This window comes from Cyprinodon variegatus, unplaced genomic scaffold (assembly GCF_000732505.1).
Source record: "Cyprinodon variegatus isolate N-32 unplaced genomic scaffold, C_variegatus-1.0 Scaffold116, whole genome shotgun sequence".
Taxonomy (NCBI): Eukaryota; Metazoa; Chordata; class Actinopteri; order Cyprinodontiformes; family Cyprinodontidae; genus Cyprinodon; species Cyprinodon variegatus.
Window position 1 is genome coordinate 600,613 of NW_015150569.1, and position 13,607 is coordinate 614,219.

The window sequence follows — 13,607 nt, forward strand, 5'->3', positions numbered from 1 at the left end:
AACTCCACAGGCCAAAATAGCTTTATCTCACTGTGAAAAGAGCATTTTGGCCTCAACTTCTGATTTGAAGCTTGGAACCAAAAACATCTGCTCAGGGTCCAGAAGCGTGACCAGGTGGTCACACAAAGGAGCAGACAGGATCAGGTGCAGACAGGCAGACTCAGTGGTAGAGGGTAGCAGAGACAGGACGTGGAACCAGAACTTGAGCAGGACCTTTAAACTGGTCTCCTCCCTAAAGCCAGGCTTAATGGGAAAAAAACTGACCCTCCCTGAAGAGAATACAAACCAAAGGAAACAGGTGAGAGGAATAAATGATGCGGCAGGGAGGGAAAACGGCAGGTGAAAGGAATAACCAATTAAGGGAGAGCAAACAGGCCAGATGATTATCTATTTTATTGCTACCTTTTCAGATTAACCAGAGTCCTGGTTTCTATCATGCGGTCTCCTCTCTTCAGCCTGGGAAGTAAAACGACTTTGAGCTAAAGTTGAATTTGGACTATATATGTGTTTATCTGTGGACCATTATTCCTTATCCAGTATAATTGGATTTTAAATTATTAAATGCCTCAAACTGTTGGAAGCATCTTAAGTTCTTTGGAAGAGAACCTGGCCCACTGTCTAATTAACCCCCACCTTACCTACCAGTGTGGGCTACATGTGGGTCATTTTCAAATTTTCATAGAGTGTTGTAAACAGTTAGTCCCTTCAAAACAAAGTGCAGGGTTCCTGTTAAAGTTCCAGCAGAATTTAGCAAATTACCTTCATAATTATAAGGACGGACATTGTTTTTCCTGGCAGCAATTAATATCAGCTGGTTGACATGTACATGAATAAACAATTATGGAGACTTGATGACCAAAAATATATTTTTTATGAATGTTCAGGCTTGATAAGATATTTGTTTAAATCTCTTTACATTCTGCTCTCTCTTTGAGTGGAGGGAAGATGAAGGTGGGGTCATTTCCCAGCCTTTTAGGCTTTTCCTGATTCAGTCACTGGTCTTACATAAATTAAGTGTTTTCTTGTCTTTCTCATTTTGGGTAGTGATGAAAAGAGGCAGGTCTGTGTGTTTGCTCACATCTACAGTAGACTTCAGTAAAGCAAAAGTCATCTATAAAACAGATTATAGATACTTGAATCCTCTAAAAAAGTTACGTTTTTGTTTAAACTAAATTTCAATTTCATTTGAACAAATTGTTGCAGCTGAGGTGAGTTGATACATGGGAGATTTCTAAAAATTGGTAGAACACACTCAGACCCGCCCCTAAGTGTCTTCACTTTGAACTTTGATTTTCTAAATTTGTGTGGGAGCTTTACATCAGGTTTAGTTACACTTTAAGTACTATTGCACATCTTTAGCAGGGGTACCTGTGGTCTGTGTGAGTTCTTATGTGAACCATGAAATGTTCTTTTTCAAGAAAGTTTACTCCAAATGTCAGACATGTGAAAGGTGGTTCTAAAGCGTTCATATAAAGTTATATGGGAGTGTTCATGATTACAGTTTTACCATATTAGTTTGATACTGTAATAATTTTCTGTGCAGTGATTAAATTTGAGGTTTACTTTCCCCTTGAAGCCTTCCTGTGCCTCTTTCTCTATATTCCTTCCTTCTTCCTCATCTCCATCCCTACTCTTTTTTTTTCTGTCCTACATCTGCCAGGTTTTTGCGCTGCTCGAAAGAGTCACAACATTGACGAGCGTGAGTCAGTTAGCGGCGAAGAGCCACAAGTCCCTCAGCCCCAAACCCACATAGCAGCGAGAACCAAACCTCGAGTGCTTTTAAACACCCTGCCTTATGTAGTTGCTGTCCAGTGCTTAGCAGAGCCAAAGCACCTGAATACCCCCTCCTCTGTCCTATCCATTACAGAAGTGATTCTTTCAGCAGGACGTGAGCTCCTGAGACATTTCGACAATCATTTAAAGTATAGAGATTTTTTTGAATGGAACAAGAAGACGTCCATGCTCATTTCCAGACAGCTCTGGTTAATGAGCCTGGTCACAGAAATAGGAAAGTGTGGGAGGATGAGCCATTGTTCCTCAAAGACATCACTTCTGCTAATGGAACAGCTCCCTGTTTTGAAGGAAACCATTTATGCAAATGGTCATGAAGGCAACACCTGGTGCTCATCTCATTCTGTGCAAAGAAGCATCTGAATAGATTTTCTTTTGTCTTTTTGTTCTCTCGTTGAGAGATTAAAAGCAAATCTGCAGCAGCAATGGATGGCTTTGTTTGGCTGCATCATGCCCAGGCAGAGGCATTCATGGCCATGCTACCATACCTGCCCACGTTTGTGCTTTATGCTGAGAGAATATATTTTGTTTTGCTTTTCTCCCCACTGTAGCAGAATTAAAAGCTCACTGTGACCTGTTTATATCCATCAGGTGCCTGAATGGACCAAATGCAGCAGCCGGGAGAAAAGGAAGGAGAAGAAAGTTGAGAAGCCGTTCTACTCCGACTCTGATGGCGAGTCTGGGCCAACAGAGTCAGCTGATAGTGGTAACATGGAGCTTTGTCAACCTAATCCTGGAATGTATGAGATGGGCTGATTTTAGACACAATTTTCTACCGTTAAACATAACGTTTGAGGCCTTTCTCCAGCAGAGAATAGGAATCTATGGACCTGAGGGGAGGGGGTCTCCTGTTCTAGCAGGACAAAGACGTTGTACTACAATAGGGTTGTACCGTTTTAAACACATTAATATCTAAATCCTCTCCATCCTCAACCACTGACATAAAACATTGGAATTCTTGTTACATAGACATAGAAACTGGGAAATATAACTGTAGATGGAAGAGCTGGCAGAGATCTAGCTTATAACCCCAGCTGTTACTCCAGCAAAAACACTGTCCTACAAGTATTTATCTCATCGGGATGAAAACCAAGAACAGAATTTTTGAGCAGTCATTTAAGAAAAATATGCAAACATTTTTTAATGCACTCCTTATACCTGTGTATCACTCTAAATGTGCACTAAAGCATAGGTTTTGATAGACCAAATGTTTGAAAAGGAAAACCAAATCAATAAATTTTTTATAGAGTGATTTAAACATAGATCTTCATGTTATGTTAATGCTGCATAGTACAGCTCATAAATGCTCTACAGTAAATAGGTAAAAGTAAATGTACATGGAGGATCACACAGTAAATGGTGTGTTAAAAGCCAAAGAGTAAAAGTAGTTATTGATATGAGATTCAAAATATTTTATTTTCAGGGCTATTTGGATGCTACAGGGCAAAGTATTCCAGGGTCTGGGGCCAACCACAAAAAACCTGGGGCCCCCTGATCTGTGTTTAATGAATTAATATATATTTATTAATTAAAACAGATTGTTAAACACCTTTAAAAGTGCAGTTTCTATACCATCTAGTGCTTTATAACCTGACATTCTCACAATCTTACACAGAAATAAAAGTGTGGCGAGTAAGTGTGTGAGAGGTCCGGGGTCCAGATCCCGGACAGCCCCCCAAAATATTACAGTCCTTATGTCGTCACATAGGATACCCAACATATAATGTTCAGAGCAGATTACATTTTGAACAAAAGGTTTACTAAACCCCAAGTCTGGACACAAAAGGGAAACAGGCAAAATAGCCCAGTGCGTCCAAAGACAGCCAGACCAAACGGTCCGATGAAATGTGGCTTTTTGGCGCAAAAGATAGCATCTAATAAAAAAGCATCTGGAGCAAGGCTGAGAGGCATGGCAACAGCAAATGCTCTTCTTGACTCCTTCTCTTCTTGTGTGGGTGGCGTGTAATCCTTTTAAATCTCGTCCAGCCAATCGGGTAAACGAAGAAAACATTTTAATCAAACTCATTCAATAAACTCACACAGGGAAATATCACATGGCCAACCTTTTTAAAGCATGGCGTTTTCTTGAATTTAAGGCAGCATGTGGAACCTGATATGTGGAATTATGTGTGATAAAGCTGGAGGTTTGACAACAAGATGCCCATACCATGATAAAACCTCCACTACCTGAGTCAACATCAGGTGCTTTGTTTGTGGACTGATCTTTGATATTCATCCTCTTAATTTGCTCTTAAAAGTGTCAATTTTGAAGCAGCTCTACATCCATCTCTAAACTTTATTCTTTAACAAGTTGCTTAGGTTCTCTCCATGTGAGTCTAATACAACATTTTAGAGACAGGGAAGCTGGTAAATTCCATTGATCGTTAGTATGAAGGACTTGTTCCCAAAAATATGCTTGACGCATCAAAAACTCAAAAGATCATGAAACCTTGATAAACCTCACTGGGCAAAAAAAGCTTTGATGATGACAAAGATCAGGAAATGCTCTGTTAAAAGTCACCCTTTTGAATTTCTGTGGGGTTTGTCAGGAAGAAAAATTAAAAAGCGCCTGTTAAATAAATTTTTTTCCATCTTTCCTCTCCAGAGTCAGACTCTGGCAGCGGCTCAGAGAGCGGCAGTGAGGAGAGCAGGTCGGGTTCAGAGAGCGAAGAGAGCGATGAAGCCTCTATGTCTGAGGAGGAAGAGGAGGAGGATGAGGAGGAAAAGAAACCTAAGAAGAGAGAGTTAAAGAAACCAATGCATGAGAGTGAAAGGTAGTTACTTTTTTTCTGTAATTTGTGATAAAGCCTAGCTGTTCACCGCTGTCATTTCACTTTAACGTGAAATATGTCTCTCTTTCATGTAATAAATAACTCCTTCCTACTTTCAGTGAGCAGAGCAGCGAAGAGGAAGACAGGAAGCGTGAGAGGAAGGGTAAACAGCGGCAGAGCGAATCCGAGTCTGAATCAGAAGAACAAGAGGAGAGTGAATCTGAGAGCAGCCAGTCAGAGTCTGAATCTGACTCTGAATCTGAGGCAGAAGTCAAAAAGAAGAAGAAGGTACTTGTTCTTCTCATTTAGAAGTAGATACTGCAGAAGTATTTATGTCCCTATTCATCAGGTTGGGTTTTTTGTATTTAATTCCTAAAATACTCCCCTAGATGCTGTGGGAGTAAAGCCAGAGGGAGAGTTTGATCACAAAATGAAAAATTTGCCCCCACTACATGACACTGCTACCTCCTTGTTTTACTGTGATAAGGGAGTTTTGTTTGAGGGGAATCAGACAATGGTAAAAGCATTGCATTATGAGATTTCTTTAAGTTTAGGATCTTCTTTTATAACTTAACCCTTCTAAGAACATCTAGACCTTTAACCAGTGTTCTGTAACAGTATTCAGGGACCTTCACAGAACAGCTGGATTTCTAAAGTTGCTTTCACACTGAATTTAAAAAAACTCAGGGATTCATATTTTATCAGTGTGTAAAGGCACGATCAGGAGTGAATTCACGGTTGGCGATGTGAAGGATGTGATCCAACCATATGAGTCACACAAATAGGGAAAATAACACTGCTGAAAAACAGCCCCACGCCATGATCTTCCCACCTCGACACTTTCCTGTTGATATGGTGTTTTTGGGGTCTTGCATATACATGCCATGGTAGTTCGGTGCATTACTTAATGTTTTCTTCGAAACAATTGTACGTGCTAATTCCAGGTCTTTCTGAAGCTCTCCACATGTGGTCTTTGGCTCTTNGCTCAAATCTACTTTATATTGTTAGTTTTCAGCTCTAGATGATTGCCAGAAAAGATCGTGGCTGTATCATTAATGGTTTGTCTGTTATAACTCCACAGGCCAAAATAGCTTTATCTCACTGTGAAAATAGCATTTTGGCCTCAACTTCTGATTTGAAGCTTGGAACCAAAAACATCTGCTCAAATCTACTTTATATTGTTAGTTTTAGCTCTAGATGATTGCCAGAAAAGATCGTGGCTGTATCATTAATGGTTTGTCTGTTCCAGCTAGAGAGGCCAAATTTCAGCTCCTCGTAGTCTGAAACGCACGTTTTGGCCTCAACTTCTGATTTGAAGCTTGGAACCAAAAATATCTTCTCAGATACACTTTATATTGTTAGTTTTCAGGTTAAAATGATTGCCAGAAGAGATCATGGCTTTCTCATTATTGGTTTGTGTGTTTCAGGTGTAGAAGCCAAATTGAGCTCCTCTCAATCCGAAAAGCGCATTGTGGCTATAGTCCCCCAACTTCTGATTTGAAGCTTGGAACCAAAAACATCTGCTCAAAACTACTTTGTATTGTTAGGTTTTAGCTCAAAATGATTGCCAGAAAAGATCATGGCTGTATCATTAACGGTTTGTCTGTTTCAGCCAGGGAGGCCAAATTGAGCTCCTCTCAGTGTGAAAAGTGCGTTTCGGCCTCAACTTCTGATTTGAAGCTTGGAACCAAAAATATCTGCTCAAATATACTTTATATTGTTAGTTTTCAGGTTAAAATGATTGCCAAAAGAGATCATGGCTTTCTCATTAATGGTTTGTATGTTTTAGGTGTAGAGGCCAAATTGAGCTCCTCTCAATCCGAAAAGCGCATTTTGCTATAGTCCCTCAACTTCTGATTTGAAGCTTGGAACCACAAATGTCTGCTCAAATCTACTTTATATTGTTAGTTTTCAGCTCAAAATGATTGCTAGACAAGATCATGGCTTTATTGTTATCGGTATGTCTGTTTCAGGTAGAGAAGCCAAATTGAGCTCCTCTCAATCTGAAAAGCGCATTTTGGCTATAGTCCCTCAACTTCTGATTTGAAGCTTGGAACCAAAAATATCTGCTCAAATCTACTTTATATTGTTAGTTTTCAGGTTAAAATGATTGCCAAAAAAGATTTTTAACAGTTCATCTGTTAATATAGAGGATAGAAGATAAAGAGGCCAAAATGACCTCAGTTCCTCCTGAAAAGCTATTTCTTGCCATAGTTCGTCAACTGCTGATTTTAAGCTTGATCAAAATATTTCTGCTAAAATCCTTAAATCTAAACGTATCTTCAGCAGAATGTTTCAAGTTTTACTTGCAGTTGAAAGTAATCTGTAACAGAATGTAATCATACTGCACATCCTATGAATCATAGAGCTTATTATTCTGCACAAGCTCAAACCACTGCTTTAAAGTCTACGCTTTCAATTAGTAGAATTAACAGACAGTACGGGATTCATTTCCTCTGTTATGGTGAGGATACATAGAAATATAATTTATTCATGTTGCAATATTATGGAGATAAAAGAAAAACATTCTACAAACACCAATTTACTTGACCAATTTATGCCATCAAGATGTGACGATTGACCAATCTGCTTATTTTTCAGATTCTGGTCTAAAGACAATATATTCTGTTTTATGTGTATTTATCCATCTTTCATGGGTCATAGTGGGGATGGTGCCTATATCCAGCAGTCTATGGGCTTAATTGTGTACCCTGGACAGGTCACCACTCAATCACAGGGCAACACACAGACACATAACTAATTAAAATTTAGAGACGCAATCAACCTTGGAGTCATACTTGGAGAAGCCGGTGAGAACCCACGCATGCATGGGGTCAGTAATCAAACCTACCCTGTTCTTACTGCAAGACAACAGTACTAAAAAATGCTCCACTTAGAAGGGGTGTGTTCATTTAAAAGCAGGGAATTTAAAATCATCCAGGTTTTTATGTCCTCAAGACATCCCTTTGGGCTATCTAATGGGTAAGTTTCTTTAGGATTACCAGAAACTAGTCATGCATTTGTTCCTTCAAGGCAACAAATACAAAAATGTATTTCAAAATTTTTCAGCTGATCCAAAACTGTAGTGAGATTTCTGATGAAAATTAAAGAGATCATATTTCTTCTATTTTGACTTTACCCTTCATACCCTTGTAGTTGTTCCTAGAATTTCTAAAAGTAGAATGAGGGACATATTAGTTATTAGGTTCCTCTCCTTTGGGATCAACTAGTTTTGGTTGATGAGGCAGACACCCTATCTACTTTTAAGATTAGGCTAAAATTCTTCCTTTTTGATTAAGCTTATAGTTAAGAGGCTTCGGTTATCCTAAGTACCGTATCTCTATAGCTATGTTGATATCGGTTTATGTGCCCCTTTAAGAAAAACTTCTACAAACAAAGTTGCAAGGAAGTGTTTAAGATGTTATTTATTCCTGAAAACCTTTATAATGACTATCAATAGTTTGTACACTGGTGATAAAGGGAAACAGTAACAATATGTAAATAAAAACCATTCAATTATTGTTTGAAAACTAAAGATGAGCAGCTCAGTATTACCTTATAGCATGTAGCAGCTGGGGGTGGCCCCTAAAAAAACAAATCTTAAGGGGGACTCTGTCGTATCATTTAATCTCTTCCGCTACTGTCCTGCAAATTACACATAACAGTCATATTTAGCATCACATTTTAGAAAATGTTTACATTTTTCTGAGACTAATTTGAAACTCATCACAAATATCCTTTTTGTAAGACTTGTAATGGTAGAGAAAGGTTTTGTCTTTTTTCTTTCCCTTTAATGAGAGGTCTGATACCAAATTAGAAAACCAAATATTTTTATACATTTTACCCCTTCTTCCACCTTCCCAGTTTGCCCTCTTATTATTTTGTGTCTTTTCCATATAAATTGTTGGCAGTACTGCAGAAATTAAGGCATGAAAACTATTTAGAAAAACATTTCAGAATCTTTTTAGAAACTATCAATAAAAAATAATTTAACCAGGAACCCATCTGACAGAAGATCTTTGAACACTGTTTCCACAATGTCTATCAGGACAGTATATACTTGACCAATACAGACAGGAAAAAAGGAACAAAGCCCAATAGACACATAATGCCTTACCCCCCAAAAAACCATACTAGATTAAAAAAAATCTCCAACAAAATATGTTTACATATGTGCTGTGATTTACTTTTCTTTAGTAAGAGTTAAAAGGTTCCAAAGGCAGCAGAAACTGCATGTCACTGGACTGTTTTTAAAAAAGCAGGACTTACCACAATGATAAATATGTGTATAGCTCATTTTTATGAACTGCATGTTATGATTAGAACGATTTTACCCCCATTGTTTCATCAAGAAAAAAAATATATAACCTTTCAATGTAAAAACCATGGTGATGGTTTAAAAAGGCAAATCTAAGAATTATTTATTTAAAATGTAAAAAATATAACATGCTAAATAAAGCTGTTTTTATTCTTAAATATTTTCAGGGCTGTGCATTATTATTTTTATTCCAATTATCACCAGACAAAAAAGATGAGCATGAATCAGAGTTGGTACTTTAGAGGCCTCATGTCTCATGAGTGCACAGCTTTCACACTAAATGGCAGAGGTAGTAAAATCCAAACCACGTAATCACATTACTGCAAACTAATTATTTGTACATCCTTATTTACGCGAAATTTAGCACAACTAAAGGGACGGCTTTGATATCCAGTTGCAGCCAACAAATAAATATACAAAGTGGCACTGATACCTGAAAAACTCATGCATGTCCAAATAAGCATGGCCACTGGGTTCTAAACAAATGCTCCACTTGGAAGGCCCTCAACCAAAGTGAAAAACTGAAGTAGCACAGCCAAATCATGGTTCCTTTAAATTTTTTTCTGTTACATTAGAATCAGCAGAGTTCCAAAATAACTCACCTCTAAATCAGATAAGCAACAAATTAAGTACCAGCAGAGCAGTGCAATCAGAGAAAACATGCTACTCTGAAATTTTCCCTTAGTCATATTCATCTGAAGTTTGAAAGCCACGTGCAACTTTGTCCAGTAACATAAGGATGCGTGTCTGATTGTCTACACCTTTTCCACCTGAGGGATCATCGTACCAGGCTTGTCTGCAATATCATACCAGTGAGAATGATATATTACTGCCCTATTTACTGTACATGCACTGCACCCCACAGAATGTGCATTTTAATCTACACATGAAAATTAGAGCAAGTTTACATTTGACAAAGGTTTCTTCGATCATTTTTCGAAATTAATATATTGTACGAGATTAATGTTGGTGATGATTGATGTTTCATCTCTCAAGGTTTAATCCATAAAAGCGCAAATTAATGGAAAAAAAACATGAGGCTTTATGCTTCTTGCAATAAAAACAGATTGGAGTTTGCATATTTAATTGAATATCAGAGAGCTTTAGTACTCTCATAGTTTGTGTCGACTGTCACATGGTTTCACTGCAGGTAAAAGGTTGGTGTAAATTACAACACATTATCAAACATCTTTTAAGCATGCCCAGTTGTTAGTGAAATATTTCAACGCAATGTTTTTTCTGAATTCATATGGTTTATACATGAGGCTCCAGAACTGTGAAACTTTTCCATTTGTCTTATTTAGAATTAAAAAGTTGCAGGAAAATGTATTTAAAAAAATCACCCCAAAAAAAAATAAAACTTAGAACTAATGAGCCATAAAAAATAAATATATTGCTTTCTTTCAAAGTCATTTTCACCTTCTGCTGAGCAACTATATTCTATATAACAATCTCCATACTGAAAACTCTTACAGAAAAAGTCTTAGTGATTTTTGAATTAGAAGCTTCCCTTTAAAACGTAGATCCAAGTGAGAATAAGTACCACAAAATTACAAAGTTTTCAGAAAAGGTTAGAGAAAAAAAAATGAAAATAGCAGATTTTTGATACATTTTTCAAGTTGTAAAATAATAAAGTAATATATCTATTAAGCAGCAACAACATTTATTATTGAGATGGACAAAAGATTGAGAAAATACGCCATAATAAATGTTTTATCCTGTTATCAAAAGAATATGGATGTAGATTTTGGAAAGTTATAATCCCCTCACCCCAAATGTGTGCTCAAATTCAAATTATCAGAACAATATGATAGTGTTTCTACAGATACCTGGAGTTCACGACAGATTAGAATGGAGTTAACTGCGGTAATTCATTGCATCAGAAAGTCGTGCTGCTGAGAGAATTCGATTTTTTAATATAGAGATATATACCTCTTTCCTTTATTCATGGAAAACCCATTTTATATGTAGAAAATTTTTTTATAAAGACTTGATTTCTCCCATAAACAAAAAACAATTCAAACATTAACATCTTAAGTTGAAATATTGCCCTTAAAAAGCCAGATAAAGTCTTGCAGATCCTAGCAAAGGCTTATGTTTTAGTTTTTTCAGTTAATTTTGTGAAGATGTCTTTTTTTAATTAGGTAGAAGAAAACATGCAGTTTCTCAGACAAACAGCACATAAAGTGAAAGAAATGAGTAGGCAGGGACACTGCTTGTCTAACCTAATATGTAGAAGACATGAGTGGTCTTCGCTAAAGAGTAAGAATCTAACCAGAAATGAAACCACTCGGCAATAATGTTCTGTAGTCTGGTACTCCTGTACAGTTTGCTATCAGCCTGTATGTCTGTATGTTTATATCTCATTTCCCTTTTGTGCCCCATTTAGTCTCATGAGAAGATAAAGACAGGTTGAAATACAGACCACAGGTAAATTAATACAAATGACATATCAGATATATCATCAGCATCATAATAACAACACCCGCTCAGACGCACAACATGGATATAAATCAGATGCTACATAATATATAAAATAACAACAATACAAGCAAATAGACATGGACTTACTACATGGACTATTGATATAATCATACATTGACTGTCCTTTAAGGTTATGTAGTGGGAAATGTATTTTTTTATCAAGTCATTTAGTGTTAAAACCCAGAGTTTTTTGTTGTTTTTTTTAAGGTGCAGGGCATTCAAAAATTCTGTTTCTAAGTTTTAATGTTGAGTCTCATCCGTAACCAAAGCTTACATAACCTGTACCAAAATTTGCAGGAAGACTATAATCCCCTTGGTCGGTGTTTCAGTGTCAGAGTTTAGAGGTTAGAGTAGCAGTTGTAATGTTTAACTTCCTTTAAGTTGTGCTCAGGAGCTGTTAAGCAGAGCATGGCAAAAACATCCTGATCTAATTTCTCAAGAAGAAGACAATTGAATTGTTACCCCAAAAGGTTCTAGGTGTTCCATGAAACTATGTCTAACTCCAAAAAAATCCTATGTGCCCATTCAGACCAGGTAATTCATCACTGTATTCAGCCACTGTGAAATAAGATCTAAACAATGCATTCCAAAATGTGACATGAATTGCATAACCAATAGTTGAAAGAAGATGACCAGTGGTAGAAGAAAAAAATATAAACTGATGGTTATTAAGGTATTTTGCTGATATCAACCAGCCACTAATTCAAAGAGCCAATTATGACAGCCAGCATTTCCTGAAGATTGCAGCTGGAAGCACATAATAACTCCTAATGTCCAAAAATGGCCAGTTGTGTCTTTAGTGAGTGGGATCAGGGTGCAATGTGTATCTGTTGTGGTTGCAGAGGTGGGGGCAGCTGCAGGGGGAGAAGCGTCTCCACCATGTTGTGGCAATGTGCTGGTGGTGTCCCCTCACTGCTGGAGCTCTCTGCTATTTCACCTCCATGGAAGAAATAGTCACTCTGCATGATGAAAGTTTCAATGACTGCCTGGTTCAGCTTTGTAGTCGACAGTGTGTCCTTGTTCTCAAAATCAGGGCGCATTAGAGTGGGCCAGAAGCAAATGGACAGGTTGTCAGCTGTCATAAGCGTAGTCTTGCTGTGCTGGCTCACCCTGACAAAGGAAGAGTTTCAAAATGATTAGAGAAAACATTGTCAATAGACAACTTATGCAAGCACAAACATACAAGTTTAGGTATAGGACATCTGAATCACAGCTCACTATAAACCTGTTTAGCATTTGGGAAATACATTTCTGAGGTGTTTTTATGTTTAGAAACTTAAAAAGTGTTCACTGAAATTTTTCTATCAAAGTATCCCAATGTAAATGATCAACATGGTTAAGTCAGCATTGGTTTTTACAACAGGCTCCTAAATTAAGTCCCTAATAGCTGTACAAAACGTAAAAGTGTGTTTATTATGATAGGACTCAAAGTGCTTTATTTACTTGATACTCTTTCTCTTCCCTTCCAGTTATAAGTTTGGGAGTACCAAAAAGGGGCGTCATTATTGTTTGATATTTTTATGTGTTCTTTCTCACTTATATTTGTTTACAGCAAACAATAAAACAGGGAAGACAGAGCACAGTGTCATGGAGAAGTGGCAGTTGGCCAGAGCTAGCTTTGAAGACAATATTCCTTCTAGGGAAAGTGTAAACAGCTTTTTAAGGTCCCAAAGGTAGCTTTTCCTCTCCACTGTCACTACAAGCATGCTCTGAGTATGATCTGGTTGAATTTTAAAGTGCCTTGAGATGACGTGTTGTGAATTGGTGCTGTATAAATAAACTGAATTGAATTGAATTAAATGGAACTTAAAAAACATCCTATGAGCTTTTTTACTTTATCCTTTGTCAACAGTATTTTCTCTATCTTCCTTTTTAATTGAAAAAAGCTAGTGACTACTTAGTTCCCACACCCTACTTATTAGTCATGGGTCGGGCAACACCGATGCGTCGGCGCATGTGTCGGTCTCATAGAGCGAAACCTGTGTCGACGTGTGTATCGCTACGGTAAATCACGTGACCGATACAGGAACTGTTTCGGTCACGTGATTTTCCGTGATTTACAGATGTTTCGAACTGATTGACAAGCCTTAATAAGGAAGCGCATCTGCCAACGAGATGCATCTGCCAAAACAATCTTGCGTGTTTTGCGAATATAAAATTCATCAAAACTTATGGAGCTTCCTCAAGCAAGAAGAACGGTTTCTGCCCTGTGGGACCACTTTTATGTCATTTTGGAATATAAG

The 13,607-nt window shown here is 37.5% G+C and overlaps 1 protein-coding gene and 1 long non-coding RNA gene across 4 annotated transcripts in view; one reads left to right on the forward strand and one right to left on the reverse strand.

The window, feature by feature from the left end:
- Positions 1-31: 31 nt before the first annotated feature.
- LOC107085106 lies at positions 32-4,845 on the forward strand. Its single transcript, XR_001481250.1, has 3 exons — positions 32-2,497; positions 4,397-4,565; positions 4,682-4,845. It is a non-coding gene; the product is annotated as an uncharacterized LOC107085106 (long non-coding RNA).
- A 3,035-nt stretch (positions 4,846-7,880) lies between these two features.
- Positions 7,881-13,607, reverse strand: part of arhgap5 (Rho GTPase activating protein 5) — a 58,900-nt gene continuing 53,173 nt past the window's right edge. The window contains exon 7 of one of the 3 annotated variants that reach the window (XM_015375273.1): positions 7,881-12,474. In XM_015375273.1, the coding sequence (XP_015230759.1) occupies positions 12,174-12,474 (301 nt within the window). In that variant the 3' untranslated portion in view covers positions 7,881-12,173. The remainder of the gene's footprint in view (positions 12,475-13,607) is intronic. The other 2 variants (XM_015375272.1, XM_015375274.1) reach the window with 2 other exon arrangements.